The sequence below is a fragment of the Centroberyx affinis genome, unplaced genomic scaffold, assembly GCF_046629955.1.
Source record: "Centroberyx affinis isolate AG114_WGS23_722 - 3 ecotype Tasmania unplaced genomic scaffold, CSIRO-AGI_Caff_v1 ptg002406l_1, whole genome shotgun sequence".
Taxonomy (NCBI): domain Eukaryota; kingdom Metazoa; phylum Chordata; class Actinopteri; order Beryciformes; family Berycidae; genus Centroberyx; species Centroberyx affinis.
Window position 1 is genome coordinate 68788 of NW_027280656.1, and position 21918 is coordinate 90705.

The following is a 21918-nucleotide window of genomic DNA, read 5'->3' on the forward strand; positions in this document are numbered from 1 at the left end:
CATTTTTTGCAAAACAATTCTTCATTTAAAGGTGGGGGTCTTTCCCAGTTTCCCATTGAATAGGTGTGTGTGTGTGTGTGTGTGTGTGTGTGTGTGTGTGTGTTAGTCTGGGCTTCAGTGGAGAGTTTGTGTGTCCCATAATGGTCTAAATGCTGTTTCAGAGGCTTTTCCACCCTGAAAAGAATCTGTATATATTTTGGGCATGACAATGGTCATCCATGAATGGTAATATCGGCCTTCAAAAACCCCATACAGGCCGAACCCTAGTGCAGATGAGTCTGAGATGAGGCCTAATTCAACCAATCAACCAAACACCTATCATCCCACCCCATCTTTCCTATAATATATGTACCTATGCAGCCGCTTGTGTCCTACTCCTGGGATTTAGACTATTCCACTTGCTGTTACGCGGGAGTCTACACTGCAAAAAATGTCCATGTGAACAAGTCATTTAATCTAGTGTCTGAATGTATTTCTCTTCTAACAAGTGGAAAATCTGCAAACGTTGTTGAATCGTGCATATCTGTCCTTACAAAGCTGTATTCTCTGAAGACTATCATCTAAACGTTTGTGTTAAGGAACGAGGAGTGTGCAGCATTTCATTTAGAGCAAACCTGTCGCAATGAAAAGGGAACGCACCGCAGCAAGTGTGAGTGTCAAAAGGTAAAAAAATTCTCTAAATTAAATGCGAAGTAGAAGAAGTAACGCGGTTGGCTTTCCACAGACACTCAAAGCATGCATAATGGAAGTTGAAAATTGTTTCCCACACCTGTAAAAGTTATGCCAAATGTTTTGTATATATATTCTTTATCGTTTCAGCTTGTAGATGTTGTATCCTTGAAGGAATAATGACATTTTGTTGTGTGTGATCTGCCGTGCTTCACGATATTTTCACTTTGAAGCCCACAGGTGTATACAGTATGGGACTGGACTGGATAACGCTCATAGCATGTACAGCTAGAACATGAATGTAGTGACATCTGCTGGCCATCTGGTGATACAACAGCACCACCGAGCCTGGGTTCAGTCAGTTTATTTACCATTAGGCATTTAGCTGACACCATTATCCAGAGTCACTTACAATGAGTGTAACAGTAGAATAAGATGAATTTCCTTGATTACCAACATTACAAGCGACCAACAGTAAGGAGGTCAAGGGTCAAAGCCACAGTGTCCTGACAATGGACTTTAGAAATTATGTCACATTACATTGTCATTGTGCAGACGCTTTTTTCCAAATCGACGTACACTTAAAAGTGCATTTTGTCAACTGAGGTCAAACCAACCATGCATCACAGTCTTCATCAGCTAGCCTTCAACAGGAATAAGTAGCATCTGGAGAATCTTTTTTTTTTTTGACAGTAGTAGAGAGTGGAAGAGTAGAAGGGGAATGAGGGTCATGAAGAGAAATATTCCTGTGTCCGTCAGTCCATTCAGAGGTTACACAAAACACTGTAAAACCTTTGCCATGAAAAACTTGTCCTATCCAACTTATTAACAAACTATACAGAATGACAACTCTGTAATTTACAAATGCAGGGATTCAATCCAAAAAGCGGTATAACATGAAACCTCCATGACCCCTGTAGCGAACTTGTCTTTTCTCTAAGTAAAGGTGTTTACTTCATTAATATCCAACAGTAAAATCTGCCTTCATGCCAGCAGTCATTTTGTCAGAGTAGAACAATGGCAGAGATGTCAGTTTATAGTGCAACTTCAGTTAAATTACTGATCTTAACTGCATTTTAAACTAGGGCTGCAACTAACGATTACTTTCATTGTCGATTAATCTGCCGATTATTTTCTCAATTAATCGATCAGTTGTTTGGTCTATAAAATGTCAGAAAATGGTGAAAAATGTGGATCAGTGTTTCCCAAAGCCCAAGATGACGTCCTCAAATGTCTTGTTTTGTCCACAACCCAAAGATATTCAGTTTACTGTCATAGAGGAGTAAAGAAACCAGAAAATATTCATTTAAGAAGCTGGAATCAGAATTTTGACTTATTTTTCTTAAAAAAATACTCAAACCGATTAATCGATTATCAAAATAGTTGGTGATTAATTTAATAGTTGACAACTAATCTAAACTAAAGTGAACTTTCCCCAGCCCCAGCTGACAGACCGCACACACCAATCACCAGATCAGCAGACAATTTATTCACCAGACAATCAAACGTTTAAATACTAAATAATAAAACAATCACAGGTCCACTGATGTGAATTCAAATCTGCCACTCTGTCACAGACGATTTTCATATAAAAAGAATCAGTTGTCCCATAACATTATCCAGCAGACAGTTTAATAAATACAAGGCCACTTAAATCTGACAAACATCTGATTCACAGTTCTCTCTGAGTGTGTTCTTACTCATACAGCCTTCATGGATGAAATGCCTGTTTGTGACATACAGACGGTCTCTTTAACATGCATTATTTACACCCGTCCTCACTTAAAAACAAACCTATAATACATAAATCACAGTCCACAATATAATATCAACCCCTGCAGTGATGGTCTGTCCTGCAGCTGGATCATTTTCCTGCCATTTTAGTGATGTATGAAACTTTAAACCAACAAATACTCATGCTGTTCTACTGTTTTTATTACTAATTTTCAGTAGAGTGGCTCAGACTGTTTTGATGTTGCCACAATAATGACAGAAAAATGAGCCAACTGCATGTCAAAGCAGGTTTTCTAAAGCAACTCGATTGACAGGCCAGGCGCTGCACACAATGAGCATACCTTGTTTAGGAAGCTGTGTGACACCTCTTTTAAGAAAAAAAAAAAGTCAATATTATTATTAATAATATTATTCTTTCCATCAATTATGCAGCCTCAGTTAATGTATTTCCTTGGATGAAAGCAGCCGTTGAGCCTTTGTTTTTTTAATAACATCCTCCTGAGATGTCAACACCTCCTCCTCTCTCTCAGGGGGAAGAGTTTAACTGCCGGACCGCTGAAGGGGGACAAGGGGAGGGTGGGTCAGGGGTCACGAGGGGCCGGGTGGCGTCTCCAGTCTGGGTTTGTGTGTGGGGTCCAGGCCGGTTCCTTCGTAGATGACCTTGCTCTTGATGCCGTCCTGGATCACTCTCTGCTGCACGCGCAGCTTAGCGTTGTTCATTCTGCAGTAGAACCTGGAGAGGGAAATACAGCCGGTTGGTTCAGGTGCTATTTACTGTTTTCCATTAGAAACATGAGCACCGACACCTAAACTACACAGCATGCATAACATTTCCACATTCAAACTTGTTGCTGCGCCAGGTCTGTTGTTGTTCTGCTGCGGTCTGCTGGTTGTGTTGCGCCCATCTACATTTCACCTCTGGGTATTTTTCCATAAACAACTCAAGTTGTACCGTGAGGAAGATTAATGTACCATATCGGGTACTCATGTCACTTTTGTTGAGAGTGTAGAAGTACTGTAGCCAAACAGAAGCTTCTCAGTGGCTCCATAGATAACTTAATCTCCAACATTTGTTTCATTGACACTGGTATATACAGTAGGGCTGGGCGATAATTCAATATTATCGTTTATCGTCTTTCAGTGGAATCATATCGTGATGATATGAAGATATTTTAATATTGTGACACATATTTCTGCTGTCTAAATTGATGATGACAAGCAAATTTTATTTAAAAACTCATAAAATGAGGTTTTGTTTGACATCACACCTAACATTACCATTCGATTCAATGAGATGAACATTCATTTGATTACTTAACGCGATTTTGCATACATGAACCATATCATGATATATATTGATATCGAGAAAAATCCTTATGATTATCGTGATATTGATTTCACCCATATCGCCCAGCCATAATATACAGTACATCCTCCATTTTCTTTACTGACATGGTGGTAAATGACTATAATAAGCAAAAGCGTGACATTTATATACATTTATATGGCTCAAACACGCAACAGACCGCTCAAGTAAATGGCTGCATATCTGATCCGAACCTTCAGACAGACAGTAAGGCTGCTGAAGTTGGGAGGAAAATGCAGTTTTCAGTTCTTCCCTGGGTAAATAAATGTCTAAAAACTTTTGAAAAATCACCATGAATGTCACCGGGACAAAGCGTTAATTTTGAGCAGAACGCGACAGCCAGCTGAGAGGAGGATGAAGAGTCAGTCAACATGAGGACCTACCATGACCCCAGTGTGGTGAGCATGAAGCCCGCAAGTCCCACGTCAAAAGACCTCTTCACTCGACCTGCAGGCGACAGGAGAGAGGACTGCTGAGAATTTAAGCAGAATATCAACGAGTTTCAGAGTTCATACAGGTCACCCCCATGCCATATGAGAGGTTAGCTTTTTCTGGTACTGAAAATGACTGCCTCTCATTGACAGAAATGAGAGATATGGGATTTTCACAAGGTTTTTTTTGATGCATGTGAACTTCTTCTCAAAAGCTGGTGTTTCCTGATAGGGGACCTACAGGACTGACGTCTGGTTTCCCAAAGGCATCTGTGTTGAGCTTTTCCCAGCAAACATTTGACAGACAGCGATGTGCAGCAGGCGGCCATGTTCAACGTCAACACAAATGAGTATAAAATTTTCATGATATTTGATGACATTATGGCAAATTCATATTAAAAAACAGCTTTGGAAACGGTTTTGAACTGGTGTCAGGAAGATATTTTGGTCCCGATTTCACCAAACCGTGCAGTAAACGGCTCTGGACGACTATCAACATCTATTCAACGTCAAAATGTTTGCTGGGTTATCTCCTCTGACAGCTCCTCTTGGATCTCAGTGCTAAGATACTACTGAGAAACAGCCTGGAGAAGATCATTCAAAAACCTGACTTTGAGTTTGAGGCCGGGTGGCGATCTGGGGCTGAAGAATCTCCCGCCTGAAGCTGCTAGCACATCAGAAGTGGCAGAGAGCAGGGGTGAAGGTGAGAGTGTGTGAGGTAGACTGCCACAAAAAATCTATCAATGGGGAACACTGGATTTGAAACTGGTGAGAAACCTTGTCTGTCCCTGTTTAACATTTTACATCATTACATTTTAGGCATTTAGCTGACACTCTTATCCAGAGTTTGCCTGGGTCCAGACCTTTGAATCCGCCCACTGCACCGAGTTGACTGATTCTGGTATCGTGACATGAAAGAAAAATCGACCGGTCCAAAGAGCGCTGGGGTGTGGGGGGGACTAACGATTAGCCAATCAATTTTTGCGCATCAGTGTCGACTTAAAATGACGTTAGATTCAGGCGGATACGACGGTCTCTAGTGATTGGTTAGGGAAAATCGAATCCCCCTCCCCCACGGAAATCGGTTAGAGTGGAGGCAATGTCAGACTGAAGATGGAAATGGAGTGGAACGAGTTGACAATTCTGTCTGATATCAGGCAAATCCAGAGTGACTGACAGCGAGTGAGAAGGTAGTTTAGCGTTTAGTGTCTTGCTCAAGGATACTGACAGGACACAAAGCTCCTGCAAGGATCAACTATGACCTTTTGGAAGAATTTAGATATTTGTATTTGCCCTTTTATCGAACCAGACAGTCCCATTAAGAGTCAGAACCTCTTTTTCCGCTGGCCCAGGTCTCTCTCTTTTTCCAGAGAAACAGCAGCATCATGACAACATAATACAACAATACATATGCAAAACTAATCACACAAAAGGTTAAATGCAAAGCCGAAATTCACTATACGAGTGCTGAAAAGTCACACACACACACACACACTTATGACTCGAGGTGTGACTCACTGGTGGCCAGGAAGTGCAGCAGGCCAGCAGCTAGTGAGCCTCCAGCTCCGTGCAGGACGGCCTCTCTGGCGCAGGGCGTGTTCTGCACATCCAGGATGCCCAGCAGCTTAAACCCCTGAAGGACAAACAGACAGACAGGGACACAGGAATAAACACACACCCCAATATGTGACAATTTCTCTTTTACAAAGTGAATATCAGGCCAAACTCCGTTAAAAAAATCTGGCAACATTGTTGTCTTGTTTATCAGCATACATATGCCCATAGGGAAACATCCACTCTTCAATAAATTTAAACTAATACAACTGGGAGGCGGTGGCGAGCAGGGTAAACTAGATATAAAAGTCGAGTTTTTAGTGAAATAAAGCGCTGCTTAGTGAATCACGTGTATGCCGATTTTTACAGTGGCTCCTTGTTTTTAGGTAAATGTTTCAAATGTTGTTCTGCGAGGTATGCATCATTTGCCGAGACGCAAGGCAACCTGTAATTATCAGATTTTTCAATGGACTTCAGCGTACAGCTCTCTCCGTACAAGAGAACAGAATGCATCTGGTCTACGTTCGCTTTTTGACGTAGCCATGTTATCTGAAGTTAAGTTAATTTACTTCAGTTGGCTGACTGTTTGCCTTCTCTAAATGTTAACACAACTAGGGTGAACATCGAGAGAGAGAGTGAACGAAATAATGTCCCTTTCTTGTTAGTTAGCTTGATAATCACGATCTACCAGTGTTACCGCATGAAGAAATGTACAGGCGAATGTTTGAACTGTCTATATTAGCATGTGTTCAATGTATCGGCAAACACATCAGCTTCAACTTGACTTGAGATCAACTCAAAACCCCATGCGTGTAACTGAGTCAGATGGATATCGTTATCATTTCATTTTCTAACCAGACGTTACTGTGTTGACCTTCTGAAAACTGGAAGCTAACACCAAACAAGCTAGCACCCCACTTACATTTAATATTTGTTTACTAGCAACACACTGCGGGCATTAAAGTTACCTTATTACTGCTCTCCTCCTCCTCTCCTGCCATGATACCGCAGTAGTTTTTCTCCTTCTGCAAAGGTTACTCTAAAACTACCTTGGAAAAATCACACAGCAGCGATTTTCGTAATCACATTGGATACTACGCATGCGCCTTATGTGCTAAGTGGGTCCGTCCGATATTGATCGCCGGCCTGAAAAGAGAAAACTTTGGTGGCGCGATGTTTGGTTCCGAGGTTTTAACTGTCGCTCAAAGGGTGTTTAAATTTAACATACATGTATGAACAGCTGAACTTGGGTCCCCATGGGGAATGCATGGGGAATGCACTGTTCTTGATGAATGGTCACCTCACTGTAACCTTTAAGCCCCCAACGCTTTTAACAGACATAAAAACGTACAAATACCCTACGAACCAGTAATCCCATTAAATAACCTTGCATTTAGATTAATTAACCCCCCTAATTCATTCAAAATCCCCTTAAACTCCCCTTATTTTTTTGACTTCTTTTACATATCTCTCTTCTCTAATCACGATTAAAGCCAGTCTCAAACCAGGTCTCAGGATTACCTAATCTTATATATTCCGCATGTAAATACAGAGCTTGGCAAAAATGGTTATCGATACTCTGCGCCTTACAATTGGAATGATTTGCAAAGTTCTTTGAAATTGGAATCCCTTGTTTCTTTAGAAAAGTTCAAATTTTATTTTTAATCCATGATTTTTCTGACATTGGCTGTAACTGTTTCCACTTATTTTTGTTTGATTGCTGATTTGTTGCTGTTTAATGTTTTATATAACTGTTCTGTTGTTAGCAGGTCTCTCTTGGAAAAGAGATCTTGATCTCAATGAGACTTCCTGCTTAAATAAAGAAAAATAATAATTCTACTTTAATGTAAAATTCAGGGAGACAGGAACTTTCCATTACTAACTCATTAGTACCCTGTAAACCTGCATAAAAGGCATGAGAAATCCCTTAATTACAAATGTCTCCACAAAGCAACCCATGAATAAATCCCTTAAAAATTAAACCCATGATACCAACCTTGCTTTTTTAAAGCTATGGTATGCTATTTTTAATGGATAATTAATGATTATGTAATGGGAAATTAGAGACTTTTCGTGGATACAATTAAGGGGTTTGATTATATAAGCCCTATTTGGAAACAGCATATTTAATAGGTTACATTATATATATACATACATACATATATATATATATTTCTACTGTTTTGTGCTTTATGTGTTATTTATTGTCTTCCCCTGCAGTATCCTATTGCTGCAATGGCCCGATTTCCCCATGAGGACCCAAATGTTATGTGAGCCAGATAACAGATGCATGGGAACAGGAACCATGTGGGATTAGTGTCCGTTTATTGTCCCAAACAGGAAACCTCTGGATCACCGTGTCATCTTAACCCACTAAAAACCCTTAGCCTTGCAGGAATTAAGTGACTACAGTCTAAAATAAAAGCTGCAGGAGGAAGTCAGCGTGTCAGACTGATCCCACTGTGACCAAACAGGATTATTCATCACACTGAGCTCTCCTGTTTCCACTGCAGAAGAGGTGGAAAGTAACTAAGTACATTTACTCGAATAGGCTACTGTACTTAAGTACAATTTTGAGGTACTTGTACTTTACTTGAGTATTACCATTTTATACTACTTTATACTTCTACTCCACTACATTTCAGAGGGAAATATTGTACTTGAACTTTTAACTTGAACTTGAACTTAAGTTACTAGTTACTTTGCAGATTCAGATTATTAATACAAAATATAATCAACTAATAAATTGTGATGTATTATTATAGATCACTGTAAGCTACCCAGCAGTAGGCCTATATAAAGTAGTGGAAATCAGCCCCACATTTCAAGCTGCAACATTAAAGTGATGCTTACACATTAATGCATCAATGATTATAATTCAATAATATAAAATATATACTGTATTATTCTGAAATGGGCCATTCTGCATAATGAGTACTTTTACTTTTGTTGCTTTAAGTACATTTTGATGCTAATACTTTTGTACTTTTACTTAAGTAACATTTTGAATGCAGGACTTTTACTTGCAACAGAGTATTTTTATACTGTGGTATTTCTACTTTTACTTAAGTAAAAGATCTGAGTACTTCTTCCACCACTGCACTGCAGCTTGTTGGACAAAACTGCATGTAATGTAATCCGGAATTTATTTGAATAATACTAGGCTATACTATTCATTTGAATAAGTAGCAGAATAAGCAGTAATCCTATGATCATTTTTAGAATGACACTATACAAATGGCCTATTACAGCAAAGTTGCACGACCCTGTAGGAATATTGTAGGATTATTACAGCGATAATATAGGAGATAACAAAAAAACTCCCTGAAGGAATATTATAGGAATATCACAGTGATTTTTGTAGTCTCTCCATGTACAGCATATTCATTTCAGTAACGCAACTGAGCACGAAAACAGTCAACAGCAGAGCAATTCGGATAGGATAGGATATATTTTGCATATTCCTTTTTGATAAGTTCATGTTTCACTGATTTATTTGTCCTTTTCTTACCTAAATACCGTCCTGTTCGCCAGAAACAACCAAATTTCCTCAAGTCACGGAGGACATAATTGTTCAAGAGTTTCGATTGTTTGTCCCAGACGCTCTCCCGCCCCCATCAGGCTGCAGTGATCCTCAAAAACCATCATTCCCATACCGGGAGTCGAACCCGGGCCGCCTGGGTGAAAACCAGGAATCCTAACCGCTAGACCATATGGGAGATGATGACAATAAATATAATGTTGGTGTAACGTAATATTTCAGCCTGGGTAGAACTGATGAAAACAAGATAAAATATAATTTTTTACCACACAAATAGGTTAAAAACACTGTTTTTGTTGCTCTGTTAATCCAGTTTACATTTTGCGTATTAGCGCCTTCTCTCTGAGTAATTCATAAAATACTGCAGTCCTCAGTCTCTTTGGCCTGTGAGCCTGAACACGCACACTTAAAGGCAGCAGGCTATAATGAAACAAAGAACAGAATATACTTGGACGCATAGGTAATATTGATACATACTGTAATACACAGGTATGGAGCTGTTCGGTGACACACGCGCCCTCTGGCGGCCATCTTGGAGGCCTACAGCTCACTACAGCTGAGGAAGGATCATGTACAGAATAAATGGTGAACAGTGATACTAAATTATGGTTTATTTTCCTTTGTTAGGATGTTTAACTTGACAGTTATGGGGGAAGCCTGGAAGTAGCCTATATATACTATATTATGGTTAGATCGATATATCAGGCTGATATTGGCCTTTTAGTAAATATCAGATGTTGACCAGTGATGTCATCCACCACCTCTGATAGAGGTTCCTCCCTGAACACAGCTACACAAGAGCAGTCTGTAAAATCTGCAATGAAATTGCATTTTCTTTGCACATTTAATTTATTTAATTGTTTAATTCTTTATTTAATGTATCCATGAGTTTCCCTCCCATTGAACAGGTGGAGGATGTCACTCTGCCTTAAAGAGCTGCTGACACTGAAATAATTTTCATCAGTCTGTGTTTCATTGGAGAGTTTTAGTGTCCCATGATGGATTAAATGCTGATTCAGAGGCTTTTCCCCCCAATGAGAAGAAAAATTCTTGAGGAAAACACGGAATACTTGTAATTTCTGGCATGAAAATAGTCAAATTTAAAGATATTGAATATTGACACAGAAGATTGGCAACTGCAATACAAAAATATCAGTATCAGCCTTCAAAAACCCACACTGGTCAATGTGAATATACTGTATAATAAAATATCAAATATAATATTTGTATACTTGAGTTGTACTTTGTTTAAGTCATCTCATCACTTCTAATCATTTACTGACCCCCTTGATGGTCGTGACCCCTGGTAATGTAACTTATAACCTTTACAGCTCCAAGGCAACATTTTGGGTTGTAGCCCAAAGGTTAGTGAAGCGGGAATATGACTGAAATGTGATTGAACATTGACAGCAGATGGATGTAAAGCAGGGTGGTGCTGGAAAACGAGCCTGCATGCACATCAAAACCAAGGTTTAAAACTGTCCTCCGTTCCTGTCCTTCTCTCAACAGAAGCAGGTAACCAAGGCTGCGCTACAGTGACGTCCGACAGCAGCGAGCTTCATCCTGGACACGCGGCGCTCTGTGCCGAATAAATCCTCCTCAGGTCAGCCAGCCGCAGCACACCGGCTGCAGACAGCAGACAGGTGAGTCAGGCACTTCACACTCACAACCTGAGGTCCACTTATTCAAATTTAACACAGGTAAATGGCAGGCATGTAAAACTGTATTTTCTCTCCAGTGTTCTTCATAATAATTTCTTTATTTAAGCAGGAAGTCTCATTGAGATCAAGTTCTCTTTTTCCAAGAGAGAGCTGCTACAACAACAGAGATATAAAAAAGACATAAAAGTCCAGTCATGCACACATTTTTATTATATTTAGTAGTTTATCTGATAGGGACAGTGCAGTTAACATAATTACACTTCAAAATTGAAAACTAAAAGATGTGTGCACATGGAGTTTGTAGCTACTGCTAATTACCTGCTCTAGTCCCTGGTTGGGCTTTTAAATAGACGCGTTGACGTTATTTACACGACCGCTAGAGGGCGCTTAACTTTAAAATGTAACTATAGGTCGTAATAAGCTGCTTGTACAAACAAAATGACAGACAAACTAACTGGCATACGAATTAATGGACTGACTGACTGACTGACTGACTGACTGACTGACTGACTGACTGACTGACTGATTGATTGATTGATTAATTGACTGACTAACTAACTAACCAACATCTCCACCCTGTCTCCTGCAGGACGATGGTTGTTTCAGTCAGTGGAGTGATGTTCCCCCTGATGTTGAGCCTGTGTCTGGGAGCCTTGGGCTCCATTTGGCCCATGGTTCCTGTAGGTAAGACAATATTATTATTAGAATTATATGGCTTCTATATAGTCAATACCATTAATCCTGTACTTATTTTTATTTTTATTTTTTTACTGAAGTCTTGCATCTGCTTCTAGGGGCAGAAAATTGTTGTTACTCTGCTCTCTATGGGCTGAAACTTCTGGCCATGTTTCAATTAGTGATGTCACGGCTGGTAGGTCGGCTTTGCGATCAGAAAACTGTTACCGAGTGATTCATTATCACTGATATGCTGAAATACATTAAATTAAATGTGGAATCCGGGACTTTTATCCAGTAATAAGTATTTATTTCATCTATCTAGACAGTGGAGTCAGGTTACACAATACAAACAGTATTGCCATGGACCGCTGATGACATGTTTGAGCAGGTCGTTCGTTTGTTAGTCACACTGTACCGTTGACTTTGTGCTGCTAGGGGGCGGCTGGACACAATACACACACATTGAAAAGACATGAGAACCTGAGAACCATGTGGACTCGATCACAGGATCACAGAGCCAGAAGTTTAAGTTTCGTTTCTCCGCCATCTTGTTTCTCCGCTGAGATCGGGAGGTAACTTAGCTCGTTTCTCCCACACAGTAAGCAGGCTGACCAATATCATGCATGTGATGAAGCTGAAGCTTGAAAAGTAAAATCTATACAATTATATCATATTGCCGTTTATTTCCGTGGATATGCGCGAGCTCTGTCCACCTGACAGCATTATCATTTAGCATTTATATTATTCATAACACTCATGCTCCTGGTGTTGTATGTTATATTGTATATTGTATTATAAATTGTATTGTAGTGTACGTTGTGTAATGTACGGATTGTATTTATTGCATATTGTAGTTTTTCTATTTTGTACTGTTGAGTAAAAACAGGACAATTACAGTTACTACATTTCAAGATATAACTTGTAAGCCTAATTCTGAGGAGAGTAGGCAACAGAAATATATGGTCAATCTGTCCTTTCATTGTCCCATACGAAAATGCTTATACAATTTCACTCATATTTCAAGTACACTCAGCAATCACTGACTGACCCAAGGGTGGAACTACATCACTGGTGTGGGACAACTTGTTTACTATTTGCTTGTTACAAATGTTACAATCATTGAAAGTCAAGTCAAGGAAATCGCAGGTTTCAGCTTTAAAGACCCCATGAAACGGCATCTTTACTTCCTGGATTTAATGCATTTCCTGTTGAAACAGGATGTTGGCGGGACATAAAGCAATGAGGGATCATTCAAAAGTCTAAACCAATGGAATATGAGTCAGGGAGAAAAAGGCAATTTTATTTAATACGAGGGGTGCGGAGGGGCGGGACTGTTCAAATATCTGATGGTTTTATTTGTTACAAAACTTACTTTTATGCCTACTAGTGCAGCATTAGGTGTTGGCAGCTACTCTATATTTTGGTATCTCCTCTTGTGTGATATAACACAAGGAACTGTGAGACGTCTTGTCCCAACATCCGATAACTTCCATCAGGGTCGTACCAGCTGCAGCCCTGCCAGCTCATCAACCAGACGGTGTCTGTGGAGAAGGAGGGCTGTCCCCGATGCCACCCGGTGGAAACTACCATCTGCAGCGGACACTGCATCACTAAGGTATACTGGGAAAACTTAAGAGTTATAAAAAGATATGAAAGAGGTTCATTCCAAACTGAGATATCTTAAATTTGAAAAACAAATGGCTGGTCTGAAAGTAAAGCACATTATGGGTTGCTGTTAAAACTATGAGCCATCGATCAGAATTGTGTGCTTTTTTGACCGATGAATTTCAGGTAGCAACATGTTTACAAAAGTGATGTAGAACTAGCTTTTTGGAATGAAACCCTTCATATAGTAATTTGGCTTTTAATTGTATTCTCATCTCTTGTGTTTTTTTTAACTCCTATTTATCCAGGGAGGGTTTGCTAAGCACCCACGCTCATTTTCTGAGCAACATCATGCTTCTTGTCCATTGCCACATGTTCTCTTCTAAAGAAACCCATGACTGAAGTGACTCAACTGTAATGCAAATGGACTTTCTCTCTCTCTGTCTCTCTCTGTAAGGATAGATAGAGTAACTGTGTGGTTTTGTTGTTCTGTTTTGTGATGACGTGTTGTAGCTGTTGCTGCGGTTGTCTGTGAGAATGTACAGGAAGCTGTGTTGCCACAGCGCTGTTGGCACACGCTCATCAAGAGAGAAATTGAGGTCAGTCAGTGACAGAGTTTCCCCTGAAATAAAGTAGTTCATCATACTGAGTGGTTACTAGTAATGCATCATTACTTCTTGGTTACCTTTCCATTAGTTACCATTTTTGTGCCCCCTCAACTAATGCAGTGCATCACACTATCCTAAATGGTAATGCATTACTAGTAACCACTCAGTATGATGTACTACTTGTGATTCTCAACCTTTTCCATATCAAGGACCCCTAATTTAGTTCACATCACAGCCATATGAACCCCCATTTGATGAGATTTTGTCTCTTGGACCTAAATCTGAGAATATTTTTATTGTTAGATATGATTTTGTCCAGGATCCCATGACTATCTGTATTGTAGGTAGAGAGATAACACAGAAACTATGATCAAAACAGTCATTCTTCTACATTCTCTAATTGTGTTAACTTCTTGTAAATGAAATAATGCTGAAGTTTAACAATTCATCAGTTGCTGGAGATCCCCTGAAGGACACTTGATGGTCCCCAGACCTCACGTTGAGAACCACTGCACTACTTTACTTGAAGGGACACAAAAATATGAACTAATATGGAGGTAATAAGGAAGCAACGATTCGGTATTGGTTACGTGCCACTGAGTTAATCAGGAACGATTCATTAAGTAAGTTATGCGGATTCACAGATATCCAGGAACCAGTCATTACATACTGGTTCATCAACATGGTATCTAACAGTCTCATCTTATGTACCTTACTTGATTCAGTCTTTACCTTACTTGATTCAGTCTTATTCAAGAACTACTTGTTAACTATTCCTTTAACTACCTTGGTAACTACTCAGAATAAGAGTTACCGTGTTTTCTTCCCTCCAGGACCCAGTCATCAAGATACCTTTCAGCAACGTGTACCAGCATGTGTGCACGTACCGGGATGTGTATTACAAGACGTTTGAACTGCCCGACTGTCCTCTGGAGTGGACCCGACCGTCACCTACCCTGTGGCTGCCAGCTGCTACTGCGGCCGCTGCTCCATGGACACGTCCGACTGCACCTTCGAGAGCCTGCAGCCCGACTTCTGCATGAGCGACACACCTCACTACTACTAGTCTCAAGTTTACTGGAGCATAAAGCGTGTTTTACCTGAAGGTCAGAACACAAAAAAAACTGTAATAACTTGATTATTGTATTTGTCAATGCCAAAGAATCTGATGTATCTATCTTGTGCTATTAAACACAAACAAATCTGTCTTGGATGTTTAAGGAAAAAGAAAAAGCTGTCATTGAGTTAACGACTGGGCACTTAACACAGGAGTTTGTGCATTCATGTACTCTCAGATATGTCAGAAAAAAACAAATTTCCTACTTGGCAATTTCACATGAACACATTAAGACATGCACAGAAGTAGACAGCTGTTAACATGTAAGAAGTGCAGAGGGGTTTGGAGATAGAGGCGTGAGAACGCACTCAAGCTTACTGGGCGGTTTGCAGAGATAAAAGGAAGTGTGAGGTGACAGAGAGAGATGGGAACCCGCTCTTTTCTTAACCACACCGCATAGACATAGACATAGTTTTCACCAACAAAGACCACTGTCTAAACTGTCTAAATATATGAGATATATTTAGACAGTTTATTGAGAGAACGAGGGGTCGAGGGTGGAGGGATGAAACGAGGGTGGTGGGATGAATTAGGGGTCGAGAGTGAGGGGGTGAATCGAGGGGTCGGATGAGATGATGGGGTCGACGGTCGGCTCGAGGAACCCAGGGAATTGAGACTCAGGGTGGAGGGTGCTGCCTCGCTGATGGAGAGTCCTGTGGCTCTGTCGTTTCCTCCTGTGGTTTCTGTACTGAGAGTGAAATGAGAGTGACAGACAAACAGCTGAAAGGGGTTTGGTGGGGAGGAACGTGAGAACTGAGACACAGGAGAGAGAAAGTTTAATAGTTAGGCATGCTTAAATAGGTTGAGACAAGAAATTGAATGTGTGAACCTTAATAACATCATATAATACTCATGTTGGGTGAAAACGGCATATCTCCAAAATGTAAACTTTTAAAATAATATTCCACTTAGTTTTAACATTATTTGGCACTTGACCGCCATGAACACCAGAGTATAAACTACTCATCAAGATCAGATGCAGCTGGACGAGTTTGTAGCGTTTGAATTAGCCACGAAAATATCCTGAAAACTGACATTGAACACGTTGGTGAACAGACTCAACAACAGATCCTGCTTATAAGACAACAAAGCATCCGGGTCTGTCGTCATTTTGCATTTCTATTCTTGGTTTAAAATTAACATTTAAAAATAGAAGTAGAGCCGGTCTCCCAAACAGGAACTATCTCTCCCAAATGGTATCCCTCCACTATGTTCTCTTCTATCAATTGCTATTTGGCAAAATTATGTTCTAAAACGTTGGACTAACAGTCAGCTGAAAATCACAGTAGTGGGATCTGTTGTTGGATATGTTCACAAATGTGTTCAAGTAAAAATCTGAATGCTACAAACTAGTCCAGCTGCATCCGATCTTGGTGAGTAGTCTCTATTTTATATTATGTACATTACCTCTATTTTTCATCCAATTACCTCTTCTCTTTTATTATCTTCTTGTACTTGTTTTTCCGTGGTACTATTCTGACAGCTGCTGCTGTGACACCTGAATTTCCCCAAGGAGATTAATAGTGTGCTATCTTATCTCATCTTTCTTTATAATCTGGTTTTCATGGCGGTCAAGTGCCGAATAACTCCCATGTTTAGGGATTCTATTTTTGCGTTTATTCAATGGGTTTCAAAGGGTTTCACCGGCCAGAGAGTGGTCAGAGAATTTCCTCAATACAGAGGACCATGTGGTTAAAACATGGAAATCACCAAAACTGGGTTTTCAGATGACAAGAAAGATAAGATTCTTTGGAAACAACAGTGTGTGTGTGTGTGTGTGTGTGTGTGTGTGTGTGTGTGTGTTGGTGGGTCGGTGGCTGTTAGTATGAGCATGCCACAACATTAAAAACATAGAAAACCATTGGTAGCATATTAATTAATAAAAACTAATATTAGCATATTAATTTTTCCCACATTCCATCATTCACTAATTTTGAGGAATATGATTAAAAACAACAGCTCAAAATGATACAGTAGAAATGTAGAAATCTCATGCTTTGAACATGATAGAAATTAGTTTTTTTGATATATCACAGACAGTTAGGGAAAATCAGTGCAAAGTGCTGATAGTCAGGTCAGAGTCACAGAGTTTGGCTTGGATTGAATCATACAGTATATACACAAACTTTGCTCAAAAACTTTATAAATAAGCCTGAAATGTCAGCAGACCTAAAATCAGCATCCCTTAAATTTCCTGCTGATGCAACACTGCTGCTTTCTAGAGTCGCCACAAAAAGCTGCTCTGTGTATCACTGCCTCAAGAAGAGTTGGCTGTGATTAAATTACATTGCTCGCTATAAACTTGCCATGCTGAGACATGAAATCTAAAAATTGAGACATGAAGTATAACAAAAAGCTGTGGTGTTATTAGCATTACCTGCTATTGAAACTACTGTGGCTGAACTCTGGCTATGAACTCATACACCATGTGTCCTGAGTCAAGAGGCTACAGGATAATACTGATAGAATTCAGCTTACTGTGGCATACAATTTAAGACAGGCTGTCTTTACAATGCTAAAACCATTCCAATGAACAAGAAGAAATATATCTAGACCAAGCTTTATTTTCAAAACAATAATAACAACAACAAAACAGTGATAATAATAATTGCTTTTTTTCTCATATGGATTGTGTGGATTTAGTTGCCGACCGTGCGTTTTGATACTTTCACCATGTTTAGATAGACTCCTTTATAATCACAGAGGCAATGGAAATCCTGTTTTACACAATATGGAACCTTTAAATTTTACCTTAATAATAATAATAGTAATAATAATAATTACTTTATAGCACTTTTCTAAAAACAATGTTTACAAAGTGATTTACATACAATAAAACCCAAAAGCAGTGATGTGATACCACAATGAATGATAGAAAAGTTAAAAAAAAAAAAAAAGATAATAGAAAATAGGAATAAAAGATAATATATGAGGTAAACAGGTACAACTAAAACACACAAACAAACAGAGATACAACTAAAAACAGACTGAACTTTACATAAGTGTGCTGAAAAAAAAGATAAAAAATAGAAATAAAAGGTAATACAAGAGATAAACAGGTACAACTAAAAAAACAAACAAAAACAAACAAACAAACAAACAGAGATACAATTAAAAACAGATGGAACTTTAAATAAAAGTGTGTGCCAAAACACCTTGTCATGTATCCTTTCTTCCTACTATTATTACTTTTCTTTGATTCCAGTGAAGCACTGTAACTGTGTTTTGATAAGTGCTATATAAATAAAGTTATTATTATTATCATTATCATTATCATTATCATTATCATTATCATTATTGTTAAGAGCCTGATGGAGGAAGCTCCGTCATCTTTAAGGTACGTTCAGATTACAGGCTACAAAGGAAGTCATTCATTTTCAATGTGAGCCAGCGACACAAAGCTACAAACACCAGAGTGTAAAATGTAGCAGAGTGTCGGGGGTGTGCAGCTACAAATTGAAGTTCAGCTGGCTTCAACTTTTTTCCACGCTCTGATGATGCGGTGAAGCATGAACCAATCAGAGTAAATGGAAGGAAGGATACTTTATTATTATTTACGTACGTGAATTATTTCAATTAACAAGACCGATTATTTGCCAAATAAAAAAAAAAACCAACTAGTCAAATACAACGCTATGACAGTATTACATTATTACTAGCAGCATCCAGTGTGATGACAACATGAACAGCGATCACCCAGCAACACTTCTCTTCTCTGCTCTGTTGGTGACAATACTGAATACTGGGACTAGAATAAACTTGTTGTGTAAGGAAGCCTTTGCAGCTGCGGTAGCTCATCTATGTGTGACAAAAAAATATTTTTTTTGTTGTTGAATGTTTTAGTTACAACTAGACTGAGCTAGCAGACCTGTGTTTTGTGTAAAAGGTTTGTCCCAGTTTGCCCAGAAGCTGCTCTCTCTCTGGTACAGAGTGAACCTAGCTCCACCTAGGTTTATAGCAGTATGTGTTTCTAATGGCAATGACAAATTTATGCTGACAAAAAATATTTTTCCTGGTTAATGTTTTAGTTACAACTACATTGAGCTGGCAGAACTGCGTTTTGGATAAAATATTTGGAATTTATTACATTTGCCCCTCTCATGCAGGCCCATGAGCCTCGGCTGGAAGGAGGAATTACGGGAGGGAGGGAGGGAGGGAGCACAGAGGGAGGAGGGGGGGATTTTTTGTTGTGTACTTTCAAATTCTTGCTAATTTCTCCAAAGTTGCCGACCCTAGCTTCAACTCTACTCTCAGGTGTCAAATTGCCAACAGTTATCAATGACTCCTCTCTCGGTGGTGGAAGGCTCCTCCCATCTCTTCTCTTCACCTCCTCTTTTCCCTCCATCTCTGCCCCCTCTCTCCCCCTTCTCTCTCTCCCTCTCCTCCTCTTCCTACACGGAGCTGACCCTCCCTGTGGTATCGTCATTCACGGTGTTGATCTGTCCCTGCTCTTGCTCTCTGGTCATCCTGCACCGACACAGGCAGGCCAGCAGCTTGTCTACGGCTCCTTTCCTCATGAAAACATACAGAAACAAGTCCACCAGAGGACTGAGCTGGAGGAAGATGAGAAGCAGTTTAATATCAATGAGTTCAATCCAACTTATTACTTCCACCAGGAGTGAAATGATCATGGGCAGGAACAGCAGTGTGTAGTTAAGCAGCACCAGAACCAAGGCTCCCACGATTCGCCGTTTCTCCTCAGGGGGGACAGAGATGGAAGCAGACAGAGCTTTGAGGGTCCCAGCCAGGAAGAAGATGAGCAGGGGGAAGGGGAGGAGGAAGAAGATGGAGAGGAGGATGGTTGGGACCAAGGGGCCAGAGCTGGCAAAGTAGATGGAAATGTGGAGTATGATGGAGAAGGCCCAGACCATGATGGAGACCACTAGAGAGACCTTCAAGTTTCCTCTGAAGCGGTGCCACAGTGGGCAGGCGATCACCAAATACCTGTAATACAAGATAGATAGATAGATAGATAGATAGATAGATAGATAGATAGATAGATAGATAGATAGGTAGATAGATAGCCCAGTTAAATTTAACAAAGGTGTGAATTGTTGTGTTGTATTGTCATACCTACTGGAGGAATTAATTATGCATTAGTGTAATATTGAGGTATCAAGCCTGGTAGAAAATAATAGGCATTGGGTAACAATACTGTAACAATCTCATTTGTCTTCTGAACTACAATATGGAAGTGTTATTTATATGAGTGAAGGAAAGGATGGGCAAGCAAATGTTTCTACAGTATTACATAGCAATTATTCAGTAATCATTGCACAACTACATTCATGTAGTACTGTTATAATACTCTAGGGTAATATTGCTAATTATACCGCTGTATTTACTGGCATTTAACCAAGAACTTACTCATAATACAAACAATTACTTATTACCAGAAATTACCAGTTATGTTATGCAAATTTCTATGTAATAACAGTTGTCACCCTGTAATTTGTCCTATCATTTTTAAAGGGTCTTATTAAGTCACATGGTCATAATTATGACCATATGATTGTTATTCCTTATATAAGTTTGGCTTGTGGCCTTCTGTTTGAGCCTTGTCTAAATGAATACCTTTTCAGTCCATTCAGTTATGGGCACTATTGAAAGGTGTTATTCATAGCTAGCTAGATAGAGATATGCATCAAAAACACACAAACACACAGATGGTTAGCTACCTTTCCAGGGCTACACACACCATGAAGCCAACACTGGCCATCAACCCAATATCGTAGATAATAAAAGAGAAAACAAAGTGGGTGCCTCCCCAGGGTGCTGCCTCCCGGACGGCCATGCAGCAGAACTGGATGAGGTCGGAGACGAGGAGGTTGATGACGTAGATCGGCGCAACATGGCCGCCTCGCACCTACAGGAAACAGTGATAAAAATAAATGAATGACCAGATTAAGTAAAACTAAATATATTTGAGTGACTATATGATTTGATCAACGAATGAATGCACAAATAACTGAATGAAAATGAGATGAAACTTGACAGAATAAAGATGATTCAATAAAATGCTACACTGTAGTGCTTAACAGGGCCGACACGGTGGATCAGTGGTTAGCACTGTTTCCTCACAGGAGGAAGGACGCAGGTTTGATTCCCTGCCCTGCTGTGAGGAGTTTGCATGTTCTCCCTGTCACAGCGGAGGTTTCCTCCTACATTTCAATGTTTTTCAAGTCAGGTGGATTAGACACTAAATTGCCTACAGGTATGAATGTTCTAGGACTAAGTACTAAGGTTTAAGTGGGTAGAAAATGAATGACTGTGGTGCTTGAAAACTGAATCACCTTTCATGGCCAATTCATAATATTCTGTTAAATCACCACACGGCCATCTTGGGGGGAAAATAACAGGTGATTGTAATAAATTATAGGTAATTACAATCAAATGACAGCCACAGCCAATGAGCTGTTTATATGGGAGAGCACAGTATTGGTAGGAACTGCATGTGACATAATGGGAATACTATGAATAGATAAATAATTATCGCACCAGGGAAACCAGAGCATAGATGGCCACCAAGGTCAAAGGAAGGCCGATGGAGATGACGATCCATGTCATCACATGTAAGGCGGTTGAGAAGTCAGGCTGCAGCTCGCCATCTTCATGTAAGTACTCTAAGGTGGTGTTGTCGTACAAATCTTCCATTCTTCAGAGTGAGACCTGTTGTTGGGGATAGCAGAGCAGGGAAAGGTGGAGGGTTTATTTATTATTTTTTCATTTAGCCTTTATTTTACATCCCATTGAGATTCAAAATCTCTTTTCCAAGGGAGACCTGGCCAAGAAATGGCAGCAGGGGTTACACAATAAAACATACAAAACAGTACAAAAAAAGAGAAATACTAAAATATGTACAATAAAAAAAAAGATCACAACTTAGATCAGAAACAGGAGCACACATCTTGAATAAGACTGTGGATAATTTGAACTGATTTAGGGGAATAAAAG

General features: G+C 39.7%; 3 protein-coding genes and 1 non-coding gene across 4 annotated transcripts; 1 reads left to right on the plus strand and 3 right to left on the minus strand.

Moving 5' to 3' along the window:
- Positions 1-2141: 2141 nt before the first annotated feature.
- cox20 (cytochrome c oxidase assembly factor COX20) lies at positions 2142-6857 on the minus strand. Its single transcript, XM_071533691.1, has 4 exons — positions 6723-6857; positions 5719-5833; positions 4153-4216; positions 2142-3136 (listed from the first exon to the last, which is right to left on the minus strand). Exons 1-4 carry the CDS (start codon positions 6753-6755, stop codon positions 2992-2994), a joined length of 357 nt encoding a protein of 118 aa, XP_071389792.1. The 5' UTR covers positions 6756-6857; the 3' UTR covers positions 2142-2991.
- A 1247-nt stretch (positions 6858-8104) lies between these two features.
- On the plus strand, positions 8105-15011 carry lhb (luteinizing hormone subunit beta). The gene is given in 6 exon segments (XM_071533690.1): positions 8105-8332; positions 10805-10938; positions 11546-11640; positions 13131-13249; positions 14681-14771; positions 14774-15011. Coding segments are annotated over 4 exon segments (441 nt in total). The 5' UTR covers positions 8105-8332; positions 10805-10938; positions 11546-11549; the 3' UTR covers positions 14914-15011.
- trnae-uuc (transfer RNA glutamic acid (anticodon UUC)) lies at positions 9402-9473 on the minus strand. The gene has a single exon. It is a non-coding gene; the product is annotated as a tRNA-Glu (tRNA).
- A 2139-nt stretch (positions 15012-17150) lies between the features above and the next one.
- Positions 17151-21630, minus strand: LOC139656207 (G-protein coupled receptor 4-like). Its single transcript, XM_071533711.1, has 3 exons — positions 21463-21630; positions 20643-20830; positions 17151-19908 (listed from the first exon to the last, which is right to left on the minus strand). Exons 1-3 carry the CDS (start codon positions 21616-21618, stop codon positions 19356-19358), a joined length of 897 nt encoding a protein of 298 aa, XP_071389812.1. The 5' UTR covers positions 21619-21630; the 3' UTR covers positions 17151-19355.
- Between the last annotated feature and the right edge of the window lie 288 nt (positions 21631-21918).

Bases quoted from the DNA above. Each gene is read 5' to 3' on its own strand.
- cox20 (XM_071533691.1), bottom strand. From the start codon at position 6,755: ATGGCAGGAGAGGAGGAGGAGAGCAGTAATAAG. The intron at 5,834-6,722 runs GTAACTTTAATG...TTTGTCCTTCAG, and splicing joins AGGAGGAGAGCAGTAATAAG to GGGTTTAAGCTGCTGGGCAT. The intron at 3,137-4,152 runs GTAGGTCCTCAT...TTCCCTCTCCAG, and splicing joins CTCACCACACTGGGGTCATG to GTTCTACTGCAGAATGAACA.
- LOC139656207 (XM_071533711.1), bottom strand. From the start codon at position 21,618: ATGGAAGATTTGTACGACAACACCACCTTAGAGTACTTACATGAAGAT. The intron at 20,831-21,462 runs GTGCGATAATTA...TGTTTCCTGTAG, and splicing joins TCTATGCTCTGGTTTCCCTG to GTGCGAGGCGGCCATGTTGC. The intron at 19,909-20,642 runs GTAGCTAACCAT...CTTGTATTACAG, and splicing joins GTGTGTGTAGCCCTGGAAAG to GTATTTGGTGATCGCCTGCC.